Source organism: Arvicola amphibius, chromosome 5, assembly GCF_903992535.2.
Source record: "Arvicola amphibius chromosome 5, mArvAmp1.2, whole genome shotgun sequence".
Lineage (NCBI taxonomy): Eukaryota > Metazoa > Chordata > Mammalia > Rodentia > Cricetidae > Arvicola > Arvicola amphibius.
In genome coordinates, this window is record NC_052051.1 from 81,409,985 (window position 1) to 81,429,957 (window position 19,973).

Below are 19,973 nucleotides of genomic sequence, written 5' to 3' on the forward strand. Positions count from 1 at the left end.
TATGATAGTTTACATAACTGATCCCAAAAATTCTACCAAGGAATTTCTACAACTCCTAAACACTTTCAGTAATGTAGCAGGATACAAGATTAATTCAAAAACAAATCAGTAGCCCTCCTGTCCACAGATGATAAAAGGGCTGGGGAAGAAATCAGAGAATCAACACCCTTCACAACAGCCACAAATAGCACAAAATATCTCGGAGTAACTCTAATCAAACAAGTGGAAGACTTGTATGACAAGAACTTTAAATTTTTAAAGAAAGAAATTAAAGAAGACACCAGAAAGTGGAAAGACCTCCCATGCTCTTGGGTAGGTAGAATTAACATAGTAAAAATGGCAATCTTACCAAAAGCAATCTACAGATTTAATGCAATACCCATCAAAATCCAAGCAAAATTCTTCAAAGGCCTCAAAAGAATGGTACTCAACTTCATATGGAAAAGCAAAAAATACAGGATAGCCAAAACAATCCTGTACAATAAAAAAAACTTCTGGAGGCATCAAAATCCCTGACTTCAAACTCTACTACAGAGCTGCAGTACTGAAAATAGCCTGGTATTGGCATAAGAACAGACAGGAGGACCAATGGAACAGAACAGAAGACCTGGAAATAAATCCACACATCTTTGAACACCTGATTTTTGGACAAAGAAGCAAAAAATATCAAATGGAAAAAAGAAAGCATATTTAACAAATGGTGCTGGCATAACAGGATATCAACATGTAGAAGAATGAAAATAGATCTATATCTATCACCATGCACAAAACTCAAGTCCAAATGGATCAAAGACCTCAACATAAAGCCAGCCCCACTGAACCTCATAGAAGAGAAAGTGGAAGTTCACTTGAACGCGTTGGCACTGGAGACTACTTCCTAAATATAACCCCAACAGCACAGACACTGAGAGAAACAATTAATAAATGGGATCTCCTGAAACTGAAAAGCTTTTCTAAAGCAAAGGATACGGTCAACAAGACAAAAACAACAGCCTACAGAATGGGAAAATATCTTCACTAACCCTACATCAGATAGAGGTCTGATCTCCAAAATAAACAAAGAACTCAAGAAATTGGTTAGCAAAAGAATATATAATCCAATAAAAACATGGACTACAGACCTAAACAGAGAACTCTCAAAAGAGGAATCTAAAATGGCTGAAAGACACTTAGGGAAATGATCAACATCCTTAGTCATCAAAGAAATGCAAATTAAAACAACGCTGAGATTCCATCTTACACCTGTAAGAATGGCCAAGATCAAAAACACTGATGACAACTTATGCTGGAGAGGTTGTGGGGTAAAGGGAACACTTCTGCATTGCTGGTGAGAATGCAAGCTGATACAGCCCCTTTGGATGTCAGTGTAGTGATTTCTCAGAAAATTAGGAAACAACATTTCTCAAGACCCAGTAACACCACTTTTGGTTATATATCCAAAGGATGCTCAATCATACCACAAGAACATGTGCTCAACTATGTTCATAGCAGCATTGTTTGTCATAGCCAGAACCGGGAAATAACATAAATGCCCTTCAACCAAAGAATGGATAAGGAAAGTGTGGAGTACTACACAGCAGAAAAAATAACAACATCTTGAATTTTGCAGGAAAAATGGAGCTAGAAAACATCATTTTGAGTGAGGTAACCCAGACCCAGAAAGACAATTATCACATGTACTCACTCATAGGCTGTTTTTAAACATAAAGCAAAGAAAGCCAGCCTACAAACCATAATCCCAGAGAACTTAGACAACAATGAGGACACTAAGAGAGACTTACATAGATCTAATCTACATGGGAAGTAGAAAAAGACAAGATCTCCTGAGTAAATTGGGAGCATGGGGACCGTTGGGGAGGGTTGAAGGGGAGGAGAGAGTCAGGGAGGGGAGCAGAGAAAATGTAGAGCTCAATAAAAATCAATAAAAAAATAAAAAATACTGTTCTGGCTGCTCCTGTGGAAAGAAATATAATTTTGTCTCCAGCTGTTCACGACGGAGTGTTGTACATTTCTAGTAGGCTTCAACACATAATTTGTAGCACTTATGAAGAATAAAAATGCACTCAATATGTAATGCCTACATTTCAAACTTTTTAATATTGTAAAGTAAAAGAAATCAGTTATCTGATGTAAAAAGTGTGTAGGCAATAGAAATCAGTAGTCTGATCTTAAAAACTGTGTGGGTGATTAAAAACAAATCTTTTATAAAGACTAAAAGTTGTTTTGCTGAAGCATGACATATTCTATACGGACTAATTTTTCCTTCTTAAAACTGTGTGCATATTGGTGGTAATTTTGTCTTATTTTAACTTTTCAATTAATAAAAAGCATTTTATAGACTTCAAAAAAGATATCACCATTTAAAAAATCGTGATTATTATGAAAGCCTCCATTGCTCCCTTTTGTGCTTCCCCAAATACACCTTCCCACCCCCTGCGTAATTATTCTAGACGTAGAGATCAGCATCTCTGTAAGCTTAATATCGAGTCAGACACACTCTGCTCTCGCAGCACCTTTGTCCGCTGGCATAAAAGTAATAGACAGAGCAACAATATTCAAACCAAGATATTTTTTTCATATCCTCAAGACATCTTTTTCTACAGTTCCCTTTTCTACAAGAAGGTCCCATGTCTCAATCTCTCTTAAAAGGCAGACTCTGATAAGGCAGTCTTTCCCCCTCTCAGTATACGACACTTCTTCCGTCAACAACAGCTCCTGTGTATGGCAAAGAGGGATCTAATCCAGCCCACATTTTGCACTGTGTTCTTTCCTCTTGGAGCATTCCAGATCCTACCAATGATTCTATGCTTGGTGTTCGGGGAACTTACTCTCAACAGCTGGCACTACGTGTGCTCCTGAGGCCTCTTCCCTATTCTGTGTCCGCATGCCTTGCTCTCCTTTCCAGAACTGTGAGACACGGTTAGTGTTCCAAGTGTTGCTTTCTCATACGTACCTATTTCTACTGAGTCAGAAAAGTTCCCAGGATGAGGAATTATAGTTAGCAATTCCAGATAAGAAATTTGAGAAGCATTATCCCCCTGTTAAAACTTAGGGGAAAATCTTGAAAAAGAACAGAATTTCCAGGTAAGATTACAAAATTACAGCTATTGCATATGTGACCGACAAAGCTAAAAACTGCACAAAGAATCGCCAATATAACGAGAGGGAAAAGAGCCTGCAAGCTGCATGAGTTTTGCAGATTCCTATGCTGTCCCAAGGACCACTGGTCCTTGCCAAGTGGTCCTTGCCTGAGGAAACCAGACAGGTAGTCATATCCTGATCTGAGACTAGGCTGCATGGCTCCCAGCAATTCACCCTCAGTGGTGGGCAGAGGGGTGATTTTTTGCTCTTTTGCTGGGCCTCTGTGCTTCACTGGTGAGTTTACATGATTTTCAAGCCATCTCCCCTGCTGCTGCCTCCGCTGCTATTGTTGCTCCCACACTTTACAACTTCTTCCAACTTCCAATGTGGACTAAAGACCAGTGGCTCTCCCAGAATTCCAGGACTCCAGTTTTAGGGTTCCTTAGAGGAACGGAACTAATGGGATATATATATATATATATATATATATATATATATATATATAAAATGGGATATATATATATATAAAATGGGATATATATATATATATATATATATATATATATATGAGCCTGTGGAGGTCATTCTCATTCACACCACCACACCTTCAGTGACAGACCAGACCTTCTATTGTTGGACTACCTAGGCATGACCGTGTTCCTCATCTAAACTGAGAGGTTTATAGATGATAGTGTTATATTTCCATAAACACGTTGTTTGTCAGTCCAGGCCTCAAGGGCTGTGCTAGTCAAGAGGTGGTTTCCTTGCATAAATAAGAGGTGGAGTCATTCAATGGTGTTCAAGCCCAGCTTAGCAAACCTCTGGGAGACACAATGAAAACTTCTGTTTCGACTTCTTGTCCCTGCTTGTACTGGGGTTGAACTTTTCCCTTCGCCCCTCACATCTCTGAAATTCTATTTTGTATAAACTGGAATTCAAAGAAGACCCCTTTGAGAGTTTTCCACTTCCATGTGTCCCCACCATGTGTACCCTGTGAACATACATGCCGATAACTTTCTATTTTTCTTTTGTAAATCTTTTTTCCCTCCAACTAAGAATTTTCCGGGGTTGAGGAAGCCTATCCAAATGGATGGCGGGGAGATCACATGCACAAGTGACATTCAGGAGGAATGGTGTTTTAAGAGGATGCCTACCTTAACTGGGGAAGAAACTTCCCTGCTCAAATGGTCTGACCAAAGGTGTCCAAATGCTAGAGAGAGCTGAGCTCATGCCAATGAGAGAAGACATGGGGAGGCGTGGTCTCATCTGGGCCAAGATATCCACCCCTCTACCCTATCCCTACTGCCAGTTTAGACGAAGCCCAGAGCTTCACTCTGGAGGGAGGGCGCAGGCTTCTTCACTCACATCCTATCCTGGTCGCTAGGGGGCAGGCTGCCCCAGCTTCCCGGAAGTCCGGACCCAGAGGATATTGCGCGCGAAATCCGACGCCCAAAGTAGGTGCGATCCCCCCACCCCCCCGCGCTGCCCCCCGCGGTGCACCAAAGGGGCCTGCTTGGCTGCCCTGTGCTATTGATTGCTGTCGCTCTTGGGTCTGGAAGTCCTGAGTGCAATCACACAGGCTCCGCGGTTCCCGAAAACCCGAACGGGCTCTGCAAACCTCACTCGGCCTTGATTGGGAGCACTGCACTGGTCAGATCGCTATGCAAATAGAGCCCCCTCCCTCCCGCACTGCTTTGTGCTCTTGCTGGGCCCTGGCTGCGCCCTCCTAAGCCCAAACCCGGGCTCTCTCGCCAGTGCCCTTCCTCCGACCTGGGCTGTTGTGGAGCAGAAGGTGTGCTCCTTCAATGTCCTGCCGCCTTGGGGAGGCCCCCGAGATTTACAAAGCAAAATTAAACTGCGGGAAAGTTTCTGGGTTCCCATCTACATCATCTATCTCTTCTACCAAGTAATACTTGGCCTTTAAGACAGAGAAATCAAGAGAGCATTTGTGATAGGGTGACTCATATTTGAGACATTTGGCCTCCAGCCACAATTTGGTGAGTGCTTTAGCGCCTCAGATCCTCACTATCGCGCTTTGAGGTGGGTGTTGGACCCACTAGAGCACGAATGAGGGACGCTTAGGAAGCTCCTATATTGTTGGCAGCTATGAGAGCCTCCTCTGGGGCCCTTGTCTCCTTTGTGAGTGGAACTGGGACCCCTACTGCACTTGTGACCCCTACTCTTCCCTCCCACTGGTTCCCACCACCATCAGCTCCAGCTCAGCTCTCACACAAGACGTGAGCTGCTTGGGAAATAGCCTGGTGTTTTGAAACTGAGCTGAGCTGGTATCGGGAAAGATCGTTGGTGATCCCGAGGCTGCAGAATGAGAAACAAATGCAGAAATGCAGGAAGCTAAAGCAACAAGCAGATTAAAGTTATTTTTATGTAGCAAGCATGGTGTGGTCGTCATAGGTCCTCAGCAGATTTCTTTGTTGAAATGTTTAACTCAAAAGAGACAAGGGGGGGTGAGCACACAAACTTGCAAGAAGGGGGAAATATCAGTGTGGAGATGGCTTCCAGCTACTAGGGAGGCTGAGAAAGGAGGACCACTTAAGCCCAAGAGTTCAAGGCCAGCGTTGGGCAGCCTAGAGGGGTTGGTGGAGAAGGTTGTGTGTGTGTGGGGGGGGGCAAATTATGTCGGCCCTTATTTTTTGTTGTCTGCGGGTTAGAGAACCTGAGTAACTTACAAGGCGTAACTTGTACCTTTTCCGCAGGAGGGGATTGCCTGGCTCTTTTGTAGCAAAGCAAACAAGGTGCTGTGTCAACAGGTGTTAGGATATGTTGATGCCGTTTTTTGTTTTTTTCAATTGTAAATTATGAGGTTACCTAGGGAAGAGGTGTTTTTTAGTCTACCTGACAAAATAGGCATAAGCAAAACGTGACTTACGTCATCCCCCATCTAAAAAACAGAATGTTAGTAAACTTTTTTTTTTTTTTTTAGTTTGTGTTGATAGAAAAGCTGTTTGGAAAATGAAGGTGGGTGACTTTAAGATTGAAATGATCACTAAAACTCCCTCCCCATACTGCCGTGTAAATAGTGTCTTTATTTTTACGCCTTCACGCTGGTGAGAAATGTTTTATGTTGGGACTGGACCCCAACCACTGGGTGACCATTCCTGGCTGTAAAGTGTGCCCAGTAAGTAAAATGCTTTTCTTGCCTTGTAGTCAATGAGGACCTGCGTTTTATTCCCAGAACCCACATTAAAATAGCCAGATGTGCACCCTCATAATTCCAGAGCTGGGGAGAGGAGACAGGCAGGTCCCAGACCTTACTGGCTAGCCGGTCAAACCTACGTTGCAAACACGAGGCTCTAGGGATAGACCCTACCTTTAAAAACATGGTGGGTAGCTCCCAGAACAACACTGGAGGTTGTTCTTGGACCTACACAAGACAATCAGACAAACATATAAGGACGAGCAGAAGCCCTTCAGCAGGCCTGAGCGTTTGTGTTTTGACAGATGTTCCCTCTTCCTCAGACACGGACTGAGCCTCTTCTCAGGACATGGACAGTGCCTATGGTGATTCTCTGCCAGGAGAGAGCCTCGGAAAGTCAGACAGGAAGCCGCTCAAGCTCTATGGAGTGGGGGACCCCGTGGCCATGTTCTCCTCTGATAGCTCCTGCCTGTCCTCTAGAGGAAGAGTCAGCAAATGGTTCTGGGACTCAGCTGAGGAGGGCTACAGAACCTACCATATGGATGAGTATGATGAAGACAAGAACCCCAGTGTGAGTAGAGACCCCTCCCGCCTGGGAGCCAAGAGCAAATTAACTGCAGGGCGGCCAGCACCCAGCTCACTCTTGTCAGGTTGGAGCCATGATCCTCTGGCTGCAGGAGAGCTGGTAATTCCAGCTCTGTAGACAAACCATCTCTGAGACGGGCTGGTAATGTCTGCTCTGTAGACAGGTCATCTCTGAGATGGGCTGATAATGTCTGCTCTGTAGACAGGTCATCTCTGAGATGGGCTGGTAATGTCTTCTCTGTAGACAGGTCATCTCTGAGATGGGCTGGTAATGTCTACTCTGTAGAAGAGTCAACATTGAGACCAGGAGTGTGAAATTCACAGTGCTTATCATATAATACACTTGATAAATACAGCTGCTATAATTATTAATATCATCTGCACAATACCATAATCTATTATACATAATAATTTGGCAAAGAGCTGCACAATAACTGTTATTAATAGTTTTGATCTGTCGGACATCCAGGTATCAGTGACTGTTCTAGGTACTGGTGTCATAGCTGTGAGCAAAACTCCAGTCTTTCCCTATGTATTTATATTTTAGTTGAGACAGATAGATCAAAACTACACATAGCATTTACTGATAGGCACCGCAAAGCAAGTGAAGAAAGGGGAAGGTGGACAGAGGATGATGGCCCGCTGAGAAATGTTGCTGCTTGACGTAGGACATCATAGAAGGCGACTTTTAATCAGGTGACTTTAGAACAGAGACGTGAAAAAAAGTGAGATTGTGTTAATTATCCAGTTCTGTAACAAATCAACCCCAAGTTGCAGCAACTGACATAGCAAACGTTTCCTAGTTGCTGGACTCCTGGTGGGCGTGTCCGGCTCAGGGGTTTCTGTCACGGTACCCTGGAGCTGCCCTGTGCATCTGAAAGTTTGAGTGTGTGGTGGGGCGGACAGGTGAGAGGCTCTGTCTTTAGACTCACTTCTGTGGCTCCTTGGTGGGCACCTCTTCCTCTCCATGTGGACTGCCTCAGATATGGCAGCTGACTCCCTTCAGGGCAGATGTCTCAAGACAGAATGAGAGACTGTGAATGCCCAACATGGGAGCCACTCGCTTTTGTGACCTAACCTTAGAGGTGACATCCCAGCATTTCTGCATGTTCTCCTCATCAGGAGCAGGTGGCAGATTCAGTCTCTACACAGGGTGCCATGGTAGAGGCTGCCTACCCCAGGAACTGTACAGCTGAGGGAATAGCTAGTACGAGGGCCCAGCCTGGAGCTGTGCTGGATCAGATCAAGGATCTGCAAGGGAACCCTTGGGCTGCAGTAAAGCCAGACTGGGGGTGATGGGTCAGAAAGGCTATGGATATTGTAGGGTCTCGTGGGACATGGTGAGCATTCTTTCTGTGGACAGAGTTGGGTAGGAAGTGTTCAGGGGACGAGCAGTATGCATGATGCGGTTTCAGTTTTCCATTTGAAGACGGGTGACAGGCAGGGGAGTGGACAGGAGAGGAGGTGGGGAGCTATGGCAGTGATCATGGTGACTTCCACTGGGATCTCGGCAAGAGGGGGGCTGAGTGTGCTGTGACTGTGGAGATATTGGGATTTGGAGACGGGTTGGCTGTGTCTGGAGGAAATGGTTTCCTTCCCAGGAGTGGTGAGCATTGCCTATTATTTGTCTAACTCTCAGCTCCTTCAAGTTAATTATTCTGTCTCACCTGCTTCCTTTGCTCCTCACATGAGGCAGGAGTCAGGAGTCCGTGCCTCCTACTAGAATTAACACCTTATGGGGTGGCAATCAGACATTGTGGCTCTTGGTTGGCATTCCTTTGCCATGCTCACCTACCTGTACACTCTGTCTGCAGGGCATCATTAACTTGGGCACCAGTGAGAACAAACTCTGCTTTGACCTTCTGTCCAGGCGGGTGAGTACCAGGGCTGCCATCACCAGGCCTTCAGGAATCCTTTGCTGCATGCCTCACTGGCCCTGACTGAAGAGTCGGGAGACATGCATTGCAGGTGTGCCTTGGGAACAACTCCCCTCCCCTCCCCTCCAAGCTCCTCCCCTCCCTTCCCCTCCTCTCCCCTTTTCTCCTCTCCCCTCCCGTCCCCTCTCCTCCCTTCCCCTTCTCTCCCCAGCCTCACCCTGTCTGCCATCAGAACTATATCCATCTCTATTCCTTAATTTCTTTTTATCTTTACTGGGGATTGAACCCAGTACTCACACAGTCTAGGCAAGCTGAACTATGCCTTCTACCTTCTTAACTTTTTACTTTAAGGCAAGGTCTAAGTTGCTCAGGCTGATCTTGAACTTATTCTGCCAGGCAGGCCTTGGATTCGGAATCCTCCCCCCTAACCTCCAGTGTAACTGGGATTCCAGGCCTGTACCCTCAGGCCTGGCTTCTATGGCTGTTTCTAATCTAGCTTGTAAAATTCCTTAAAATTTCATCAGATTATGTGTATGGGTGCTCTGCTTTCATGTATGTCTGTGCACCAGGTGCATGCCTGGTGCCTGCTGAGGCCAGAAGAGGGAGTCTGCTACCCTGGAACTGTAGTTACAGAGTTGTGAGGCACTATGTAGGTGCTGGGAGTTGAACCCAGGTCCCAAGAAGCTGAGGCAGGAGGAGTGCTATGAGCCTGAGGCCATCTTGGGTTTCACAGTAAGTACCAAGAGAGCCAGGGTGACACAGCAAGAGCGTGCCTCAGTTCTACAAAAGTGAAAATAGCTAGAATTGGTTTCGGTAATATTTAATTTACCTAATATACCTAAAGTATGACCTTTTAAGCTGGTGTAATAAATATACAATTATTGATATTTTTAATAATTGTTTTTATGAAGTCTTTACAATTCAGACCAGTGACTTAGTAAGTGCTAAGTAGCCTCAGATACCAGTGGCTTCTTTGATGAACCTGCTGTAAGGAGGGAGGGACACGGCTGGACCCAGGCTTAGAGAAATAGGTAATTCCAATTTTTCTGGTCCCCTGCATAAGGACACTATGCTGTTGGCTCTCTTTGACCGTATAGCCATGATGCTCTAGTATCCCTAACCCAGTACCTGTCTATACGAGGAATGATCTAAAATTTGCTGCCACACACAAAGGGTGAGATTGAGTGGAACCCTCAGGAGATGGTGTCCTAGTCTCCTCTCTAAAGCTGGAGCCAAAGCCAGGTTGACATCACCTGCTGTGGAGTGTGCACCGACCTCTGGGGACACTGCTCCGCATGCCCTCCCGCCGCTGCTTCTGCACCACCCTCTGCTCGTGCTGTACAGAGAGCTAGGGTCAAAGCTCTGGATGTGGTTTGCTGGCGTTGCCTTCACTCTGAGCCCTGGGTTGCTTCTCTGTGAAATGGCCCGGGAGTGCTGTCCTGCACTCCTGTCGCCCTCCTCGAGGAGCAAAGGAACCCAGCTGCTGTGCAGATGCAGGCGACAGCTGGGGGCCCTTTGCCTTGCTCTGTTCCCTTTGTGTCCCCAGCTGACACAGAATGACATGCTTCATGTGGAGCCCTCGCTGCTGCAGTACCCGGACTGGAGGGGACATCTGTTGTAAGTGTCGCCACAGGCTGGTGGGTCTCAACAGGGGCGATGTTGACCCCATGGAAGCACGGTAGTGCCTGGGCACATCTGTGGTTGAAGGTCTACTAAGCACAGGGATGTGCTATTAAACTGCAAAGCACAGGGAAGCCTCTCAACAAAGAATTGTTCCATCCACATATCGGTAGAGGCAGAGTGAGGGAGCTGGTTGTAGGCTAAGAACATAGTTGTGGAGACTTGGTGACCATGGGCTGTCCTGCCAGCCCCAAATCCATCGCCATATTTCCAGCTTGGTTCCCATGACCCTAAGTCTGAGGAGAGTGAGGAGACTGCCCCTGTTTTTCCAGTAGCTTTAGCGATGACAGATGGGTGTCCAGGGAGCTGGCTGGGACTCACTCTCAATGGTAAGATCTGCTGCTGTATACTGATCATCTCCTGGAGGTCAGACAAGCCCAGCAGGACTTGATCCAAGATGTATTCTGAAGCTCATATTCTTAGAAAAGGGTCATCAGGATGGTGGACCCTGGGGCAGGGACTGTGCCACTTACCAGCAAGTGATTTAATTCCCTCAAACCTCAGTTTCTTTGTAAAATGGGAATGATAGTAACCATAGTCACCATGGAACATTCTCCAAATGACATATGTGTAATATTGACACTCAATAAGAACCACCGTAACAGCCGAGTGGTGCACACCTTTAATCCCAGCACTCAGGAGGCAGAGGCAGGCAGATCTCTAAGCTTGAGGCCAGCCTGGTCTACAAGAGCTAGTTCCATGACAGGCTCCAAAGCCACAGAGAAACCCTGTCTCAAACAAACAAACAAACAAACAAACAAAAGCACGGTAACATCAGTTCCTATTATGATCATGTTTATTATTATTGTTGTTTTCATTAGCTAGATCTATGTAGTGTTTGTTTTCATCCACTGCGTGGGAAGGTGGATATCCTAGAACCACACAGAATGACTGCTTTGCGGCTGGATGGGGGAGGGTGTGCTGGCGTGGAGACAAATGCCTACCACATCCACCTCCTGGGAAGGGAGGACAGAGCAGTGGCAGCAGGCTCTGGAGTGGACAGGGCTGAGAACCCTCTGACGAGTGTCGCACTTGTTGATCTGTCCTTCTAGCCTGCGGGAAGAAGTGGCAAAGTTCTTGTCTTTCTACTGTAAGAGCCCGGCACCGCTCAAACCAGAGAACGTGAGTCACCCTTTCCTTATGGGTGCGGGTTGGGAGGGTGCTTTCACTTAGTCTTGCCTCTCAACCCCATTGTACTGTGTCCCTCTTGACCCCCTCAACTTTGAGAGAGACCCTAAGAGTGGCCAGTTCTGTCTCTTGTTCACTTGATCAAGAGCAGGGTCCCCAGAAATAAGCCTGGCTGGGAACCCAGAAAGACCTTCATCAGAATGGATCCTCAGGGCCCTGGGGAGAGGCTTGGGCCTTCCCCTGGTCCTTGCTCTTCTCTGTCCTCAGACAGAGTCACCCTTGTCTCTTGTCACCCCTAGGTGGTTGTTCTGAATGGCTGTGCTTCGCTCTTTTCTGCTCTGGCCACAGTGCTCTGTGAGGCAGGAGGTAAGTGAACTCCGTGCCCCACTCCCTCAGCTTTGTCCCAAGGCTGGGCTGTGACCCCAGTTGCCTGGCATCAGAGCCGCATCAGGATGCCTTCAGCAATAGGAGAATATAAGAGATTACAGGGGCCTTAAGGCTTAACCAGTCTGGGCCAGCAGTTCTCAGGGAGATCCATATGGGGTCAGGGTCCTGCTTTCTCTTTCTGAGTCCCTCTGCTTTCCCTCCATGTTCACAAGGTCATGGTCACATCCTTCTCTGACACTGTCTTATAGCAAGAAAAAAAAAGACAGTAGCAACAAGCTGGTCTCTCTCCTGTTAGGCAGGGCATCAATGGTGCTCGTTCTCAAAAGGATCCCAGTGAGACTCTTACCAAATAGAAATTACATGTAAACCTAAAGGAGACCCTGGCAAATGGTCTAAGGGAGCCAGTGTCGGCTTAGTCCAGACTGGTTCATGCCATGGCTGGGGAAGGACTGACTTGGGTATACTGCTGGTCGTCTTTCAACAAACAAAACAAAACAAACAAATACATCAAACTAAATAAAAACCATTTTTTTTTCCTCATCGCAAAGAAGGAAATTGGGTGGCCGTTGGATAGACAGCCAGCTGCTCTAAGAGGCATTGCGTAAGAGCTGGTTGTGGCCAAGGGTCAGTTGTTGTAAGGAACAGAGCTCTGCTCACGAGAGCCTAACTAATAAGTTAACACTGGTCACATGTGGTCACCAGATACTGCCTTCTGGGGTAGGTCATTTGGCTTTATTCCTCTATGAAATGGATTCTTTGGCTAAACCCATTTTACTGGTGAGAAGACTGAGAGCCAGAATTTAAGTAAAAGTCAGAGTCACACAACACAGAAGCAGTCACCAGGGCTTGAACCCTAAAAGGAGATTTGCTGTGAGAACATGATAGACAAGTTCTTATTCAGTCTAGAACAATCAGATGCAGGGACCCTATAGGCTCCCCCATTCCACCTGCAGGCGACCATGAGATCCTGAGTCAATGCTGATTCTCTGCCCTGTTTCAGGTCCTAAGCTAGAATGTTCAGGAGGAACATCCTAGGCAGATCAAATGAATTTTTTATATTTTCAACTTATAGTGAATTTATCTGCGTGTGATCCCATTTTAAGTGAGCATCTATATTAGAAAGTCTGACCATAGGGGATCCAAGCTTTAAGGTTTTGGGAGTTGAGAGGAGTCGGAATATGTTCCAGATATTTCCCAAGGATGATGGAGGTTTGGAAGGGCTGCGGATTTTATAATAGGTGTCTGGGGTATCCAAGTCAGGGGCCAATGAGCTGCTACTCCTTCTCCTAGAGGCTCTCTTGATCCCCACCCCTTACTATGGAGCCATAACCCAGCATGTCTATCTCTATGGCAACGTCCGGCTGGCCTATGTCTACCTGGAGAGTGAGGTAAGATTGCCTGTATTCTAGTTCTTGCATCTGGATCTTCCTGTAGGCCAGGGCTTGCTGGGTCCGAATTTGTGGGCAGACCTGAAGGAAGCCTGTGCTTTGGGGCTGCTGTGAAATGGAAGTGGAGCCTCTGCCTGGGTTCTCTGGAAGCTCCAAGCTCCAGGCTCTAAGATTGCTGGATCCACAGAGAAGCCCAGAACTAGCCCTAGAAATGAGAGGGTGGGAAGGGGGAAGCTTATGCCTTGGAAGTCCTGAGAGCCAATCAGAGCATCCTTGCTGCCTCTGCCAGAAATCTGAGTGATGAGGGATGTCCCTGTTGTAAAGGGTGGAGCAGAAGGCCAGAAGGGGAAGTGTCCCCTCCCGTTTTCCAGAGGCCGGACCCAGAAGACTGGAGATGATAGGGGAGGAGAAATCCAAGAGTTCAAGGTTGGGGTGGGAGTGGGGCACTGAATTTGGCTGCTGTCTTTGGTGGGTCTTTTCCTAGGTAACTGGATTGAACACACGTCCCTTCCAGCTCACAGCGGAGAAACTGGAGTTGGCCCTGCACGGAGTTAATTCTGAGGTCTGGGGATTCAGTAAAATCCAGGGCTGTGAGTGGGTGGCCCCAGCAGGGACTGGACCCTTCATCTCTTGGGAGTTGGGTTTGTAACTTTCATAGGGACATTTGAGCAGGAATTGTAGAACCATCCTTGGGTGGGGGGGGTCAGGTAGAATCCTGTGTCTTTGGAGGGTCTTCCCATTAGAAAACAACCCTGAAACTACAGTGTACAGAGGACCAGGGGCTTCATTAACAATTTCCTCTCATAAGAAAGGATAATAGGAGGTGGTGGGTTTGGATCAAATTGCCTAACTGCATGGAAATGCCAAGAGTGAAGCCCTCTGTTGTTTTTAATGAATGTGTGTGTCTTAGTCACTGTTCGGTTGCTGTGAAGAGACGCCATGACCAAGGGAACTCATAAAAGAAAGCATTTCACTGGGGGCTTGCTTACAGTTTCAGAGAGTTAGTCCATGATCATCATGGCAGGAAGCAGACAAGCAGGGCACTATAGCAGTAGCTGAGAGCTTTACATACTGATCTATAGGAAGCAGGCAGAGAGAAACGGGACTTTTGAAGTCTCAAAGCCCATTCCAAGTGATACACCTCCTCCAGCAAGGCCACACCTCCCTCATCCTTTCCAGACAGTTCCACGAAAGACCAAGCATTCAAACATAGGAGCCTATGGGGCATTCTAAGTCAAACCACCACGGTATGCTAATTAAAAGGACACTCCCCCATCCCAGTTCCTTTGTTTCTGCTTAAGGGTCAAATGTGGCTCATGGGAGTCTATAGTGTAGTGAGTTTCTCTGGCAATTTGAGGGGTGATCCTGCTCCTTTTGAGGGACTCCCTAGTAAAGGCAGAGACCCAGGTTTCTGTGTTTCCCAGCCATTTTCAGCATCTGTGCACTTCACTGAGGTCACTGAGGTCACTGTTACCTTTGTCGTTCAAGCTCCCAAGTGTTCAAGCTCCCAAGTGCTCACGGCAGGAACTGTGGAAGTCCCCAACTCCCACATAGAATTCTTCCCACTCACACAGTCTCTCTGCGAGCAGCTGGGCACATTTCCCCATTTCCTGCCTGCATTCTTCCCACAGTTGGCATGACACAGCAGACAGAACTCTAGTCCCATTCATTTGCTTCTTGTTGGGTCATGAGTGTGCACCTGCCATGCTTCCCTGGGATTCAGGCAGCTTTCATCCTCATCTAGTGGGACTGTAAGGTTCTAGGGTTGGGGGGACACAGTAACACCTTCATGGATGGTTTTAGGGTGTCAAGGTCAAAGGCCTCATCCTCATCAACCCCCAGAACCCTCTGGGTGACATCTACTCCCCTGAAGAGCTACAGGAGTTCCTGGGATTTGCCATGAGGTGAGCTACACCTACCCCATGAAGTGAGCAGACGTGGCTCCGATGTGAGCCTTGGGACAGGTCCTTATGTCTTCTTAGCTCACTGGCCTACTACCAGCTTTGGTGTCTCTCTGTCTTCTCAAAAAACCAGCTACAACACTCTAGGGCCAGGCCCCATGCTGAACATTTACAATTTTTTGTATGTTAGCCTGTGTTCATGTGTATAGTTGAATGTGGAGGACAGAGGTCATTCCTTAGATGCCTTCTAATAGGTTCTGAGAAAGTGTTTCACTGGTCTGGCATATGAGGCTGTCTGAAATCCTCTTGTCCTTACTTCTCCAGCACTGGTATTACAGGTGCATGCCACCAGGCCTATGTGTTTATCAGGTTCTTGGTATCAAACTTGGGTCTTGTTTGCAAGGTAGCTCTTTACTGAGCAGGCTGTGTTCCTGCTGAGCATCATCTGTGCTGTCTCTGTGGTCATCATCACAGCAGCCCCATAGAAATGGATACTATCATCATCCCTGCTTGACAGAGCCTCAGAGTGGTCTAACCATGAGTGGGAACAGACATGAATCTGAGTCCATTTGTCTCCATCCCGCCATGGAGGACCCCGAGGGTGCCTCCCCGCCACAGTGCGTCAAAAGCTCTAGAGCCCTCTGCTTTATGGATGTAGTCCCTATTTGTGAAATTATAGACCAAATCAGTGTTCCTGGTACCAAATTGGGGTGTTTCTGGGATAAGCTGGTTTGGTAGCTCTGGGGTAGTCTGTGGTCCTCTGACATACTGCTTCTCAATGCTGAGTGACGTATTTTGGCACCCTCTTTCCCACCATCTACCCACTGCAGGCACCAGCTTCATGTGATCATGGATGAGGTTTACATGTTGTCCGTGTTTGAAGAGTCTCTTGGGTACCGGAGTGTCCTAAGCCTGGAAAGGTGAGGATCTCAATGCAGCTGGCTCTTCAGCACCTGGACTGGCTCACAGCCTCTTTCTGGGTCAGCCTACAGGACATGGCCTGCCCCAGGGCAGTTCCATTAATATCTATTTGATCTTGCTGGTCCTCAGACCAGGAAGATTAGGTCGATCAGGAGTCTTCAGATTATTCTATGACATCCCCAAGAGCTTCAAGGAGGGCCTTGGCAATATTTGAAGAAGTATTGGGTCTATGAGAACTGGACTCCTGCTGTTTCTGTCCTCTTCAGAGCGATTCTAGTTCCCACCCCTACCATCATTCCTGTCTGTCTATCCATCTCCCCACTCATTCATCTATCCCCCTGACCACACTTCATCCCTCCACTCACCTACTCATCTATTTGCCTATCAAATTTCTACCTAGGGAAAGGTCTCAGCAGCTAAAGACACAGCTAGCAATTTCCATGATAGCAGCAAGAAGCACTAAGGTGGAGGTGGCTGAGAAGCTGAGAGGCCTGGTTTCCTGGGGTTGATCAGACAAGTCATTTGAGGAAGTGGTGCTGGACCTGCTTTCCAGCTCAGAGGTCGGGCTCATGGCTTCTCACTCAGCTCCTACAGACATGTGGAGCAGTGAGCTTGGCTGTGTTCTAATGATAGTTACAGGAATAGGCAGCAGGCTGGCCCCCATGCTAACGGAAGCATGGGTATTGGTGATTCAAAGACAAGACACCCAGTTTCATCTCTCCATGTATTTATTCATTGGCATGTCTGTGATCTCCTGGCTCTGGGTTGCTTATGTCTCCTTGTTCTGCTCTCTATAGGCTGCCTGACCCCCAGAGGACACATGTGATGTGGGCCACCAGCAAGGTGAGTCTCTGGCTAGCCTGGGTGAGAGGGGGTGGAATCAGTTTCTCCTGTGGAAACTGGCCACAGCTATCATGCATCTTCTTGTAGGACTTTGGGATGTCTGGACTCCGCTTTGGCATCCTGTACACAGAAAATCAGCATGTGGCTACTGCTGTGGCCTCCCTCTGTCGCTATCATGGCCTCAGTGGCCTGGTCCAACACCAGATGGCACAGCTGCTCCGGGACCATGGTGATTTGTCTGGATCTTACAGGAGGAGTGGGGTTGTAATGTGTGTGGGACTTGGGGCTCACGGGTGCCTCTCCTGTGAGGAGCTGAGGGTGATGTCTGGCAGTGTCGTCTCTGGGTTCAGGCTGTCCTCAGTCACTTGTTTGCTGTCTGTGTAGTGCATTTCCTCACCCTCATCTGGAGAATAGGGCTGATAATGGTGCTCATCTTGTTGCCCGAGTGTGGCCTGGAATTTGGTTAGAACAATACGTGACATAAAACAGGCTCTTGACGAATGTGAACTCACTGACCAGGGCAGTGCTAGGTGGTGTCTGTTTTCTAGCTACTTGGGGGTGCTGAAGGAGGAGGATCCTTCCAGTTCAGGAAGTTCAAGGCTAGCCTGGGCAACATAGAAAGATCCACCTTCAAAATGAACTTAGTACCATTGAACACAGATCAGAAGTTCCGAGGAAATGTCAGTTATGATGGAGAGCTCTCTGCCTGTGAATGTTGGATCGTTCCCTGCCTTCAGCAAGAGTTCAGAGAGCAAAGCTCTCCTGTAACTTTTTGCTCTTCACCTGAGTCTTTCAGATGTTCTATTGGTCCATCTCATTTCCCTCCCTAGGGCCTTAGGGAGAATTCCTACAGTTCCCTTTGTCTTGCAGGTGTGGAAAAGGATGATCCAGTACTAATTACCAATCTAATAGCCTAAAAAGTTTTAGAAACAGTGGCAATACCTACTGAATGTTGATAAAGGCGGTGGAACAGCCAGGACACTTGCTCTTACATTGATGGTGGGGACAGGAGGTGGCTCAGCCACAGTGAAAAACATTTTGGCAATTTCCTCTAAACACACCAATCAAATAACCCGGTAGTGACAGGCCCAAATAAGGAACCGTGATGGTCACACAAAAACCTCTGCATGCATGCTGCTAACTGTTTCTTTTTCCATAATCACCCACATCTGCAAACTGCTCCACAGAGGAGTTTATACACAAATGTGTCCTGTCCACACTGTGGAATACTTATGCCAATAAAGTCCATGGCAGTGTGGATTTCTCCCAAAGAAGCTTAGGGTCAAGACATTACATACCTTATGAGGCTGGTTTTGGTGACATTTGGAAATGAACAAGACTGTCATGTGATGACATATCAGTCATTGGGATAGTCTTTGGGGTTATTTAAATCCTGATTGTGGTAGTGCTTTCAAAAGTGTATGAATGTGTCATGATCCATAGAGTGTACACCCCTCAAAAGAGGTCAATAAATCTATGACGACCAGAGAGGTGAAGTTGCTGAGGGCTGCCTTTCCTCACCTTGCCAGATGCCCCACAGGGATAGGGATTTGGTCTATGTGAATCTTAGTATCACTTTGTACCTGCAGACACCTTTGGCTTGGTTCACATCCTGAGGGACTTTGTACCCTGGGCTCCTGAATGTGGTCTGGGAGCTGGCACTCAGGGCTGTATACCTGGATCAAAGCACTTGTACTGATAACTGAACTCCTAGCCTCTCTGAACCCACGACTCAGGAAGCCAGACAGAAGAAGGACTCCCGTGGTGTTGGCTGCCATGCCCTTTTGTCTTTCAGCATTTAGATTAATGCAGCGATCCATGGGAGTTTTAGATTCCTGCTTCCCTTCCCTTTAGACTGGATCAGCCAGGTATACCTGCCAGAAAACCACGCTCGGCTCAAGGCTGCCCATACCTACATCTCAGAGGAGCTCAGAGCCCTGGGGATACCGTTCGTGAGTCGTGGGGCAGGCTTCTTCATCTGGGTTGACTTAAGAAAGGTAAATAGGGTGGATCTGTGGGCAGAGAGGAATGTCTGGCAGGGGAAGCCCCGTAGGGTCTCCTGCATCCTGAGCTACTTCTGCCCTCCCAGTACCTGCGCAGAGGCACCTTTGAGGAGGAGGGGCTTCTCTGGCGCCAGTTTTTGGACAACAAGGTGCTGCTGTCCTGCGGGAAGACCTTTGAGTGCAAAGAACCCGGCTGGTTCCGGGTGGTCTTCTCAGACAAGGAGAACCGGCTCCGCCTGGGTGAGCAGTCTCTTCCCCCAGCCTCCCAACAGCATCCTTCAGGCGACCCCTGCTTCTGACCCGATCAGCCCCGTACTGACCACTCCTCGCTTCTTCTCAGGAATGCAAAGGGTTCGGCAGGTGCTTGAAAGGCTACCTCAAGTGGTAGAAGAATCATCTCCCTGTCACACTCAGGAGCCAAGTACCCAGCCCGTGTGAGCAGGCCATTACCTCACAAGCACCCACTGTCCCTCACGACCTGGACAAGAAAGGCCACGGGAGATTAAATGTGGATGTGCTGTTTGTTGACAGGACTTTGTCATTTGGCTTTGGCCTTGAAGAGCCCTTTGTGCTGGCAGTGTGAAGCTGTTTAAACTGGGCTGTTGCTGTCCTCTGTTCAGTGGGACTGGGACCAGCCAGATGCCTGTGCTGTGAATAGTGTACAAAATAGGGAATCCTGACTGTTCCTGACCACAGCTCCTCTCTAGATCACAAGAGTAAACAAGCAACTGTTTATTCTTTGTGATGGTGCCTTCATGCCTTCCTTGTTGCCAGGGAAACAAGCCAGAGGAACTGTGCATGCACTCGTGTGTGTGTGTGTGTGTGTGTGTGTGTGTGTGCCCAGAACAGGCTTCAGCTTGGGATGCAGAGAGCAGAACTCCATGGTGGGAAAGGAGTGACTCCTCAGTAGAGCTAAAATGTCCCATCAAGTCCCGAAACACACCTCCACTTACCTAGGAAGAAGGTACCTTTACTGGCTCCCAAAGCAGTAGCCTGGCAGTGGCTGGAGAGGAGGCCCAGTGGTT

The 19,973-nt window shown here is 47.5% G+C and overlaps 1 protein-coding gene across 4 annotated transcripts; it reads left to right on the forward strand.

Moving 5' to 3' along the window:
- Positions 1 to 4,396: 4,396 nt before the first annotated feature.
- Positions 4,397 to 19,693, forward strand: Accs (1-aminocyclopropane-1-carboxylate synthase homolog (inactive)). Of its 4 annotated transcripts, XM_038331714.1 has the most exons (16): positions 4,517 to 4,535; positions 6,023 to 6,057; positions 6,559 to 6,806; positions 8,635 to 8,694; positions 10,244 to 10,314; positions 11,430 to 11,499; positions 11,805 to 11,871; positions 13,183 to 13,280; positions 13,765 to 13,842; positions 15,084 to 15,184; positions 16,012 to 16,101; positions 16,900 to 16,945; positions 17,033 to 17,174; positions 18,800 to 18,942; positions 19,035 to 19,188; positions 19,289 to 19,693. In XM_038331714.1, the coding sequence occupies exons 3-16, from the start codon at positions 6,585 to 6,587 to the stop codon at positions 19,384 to 19,386; spliced, it is 1,440 nt and encodes a 479-aa protein (XP_038187642.1). In that variant the 5' UTR covers positions 4,517 to 4,535; positions 6,023 to 6,057; positions 6,559 to 6,584; the 3' UTR covers positions 19,387 to 19,693. The 4 variants fall into 4 exon arrangements, with proteins under 4 accessions (XP_038187641.1, XP_038187644.1, XP_038187645.1 ...); XM_038331713.1 differs by lacking the exon at positions 6,023 to 6,057 and having other exon boundaries at positions 4,397 to 4,535; XM_038331716.1 differs by lacking the exon at positions 6,023 to 6,057 and having other exon boundaries at positions 4,397 to 4,535; positions 15,123 to 15,184.
- Positions 19,694 to 19,973: the final 280 nt, after the last annotated feature.

Bases quoted from the DNA above. Each gene is read 5' to 3' on its own strand.
- Accs (XM_038331713.1), top strand. From the start codon at position 6,585: ATGGACAGTGCCTATGGTGATTCTCTGCCAGGAGAGAGCCTCGGAAAG. The intron at 18,943-19,034 runs GTAAATAGGGTG...CTGCCCTCCCAG, and splicing joins TCTGGGTTGACTTAAGAAAG to TACCTGCGCAGAGGCACCTT. The intron at 19,189-19,288 runs GTGAGCAGTCTC...GCTTCTTCTCAG, and splicing joins GGAGAACCGGCTCCGCCTGG to GAATGCAAAGGGTTCGGCAG.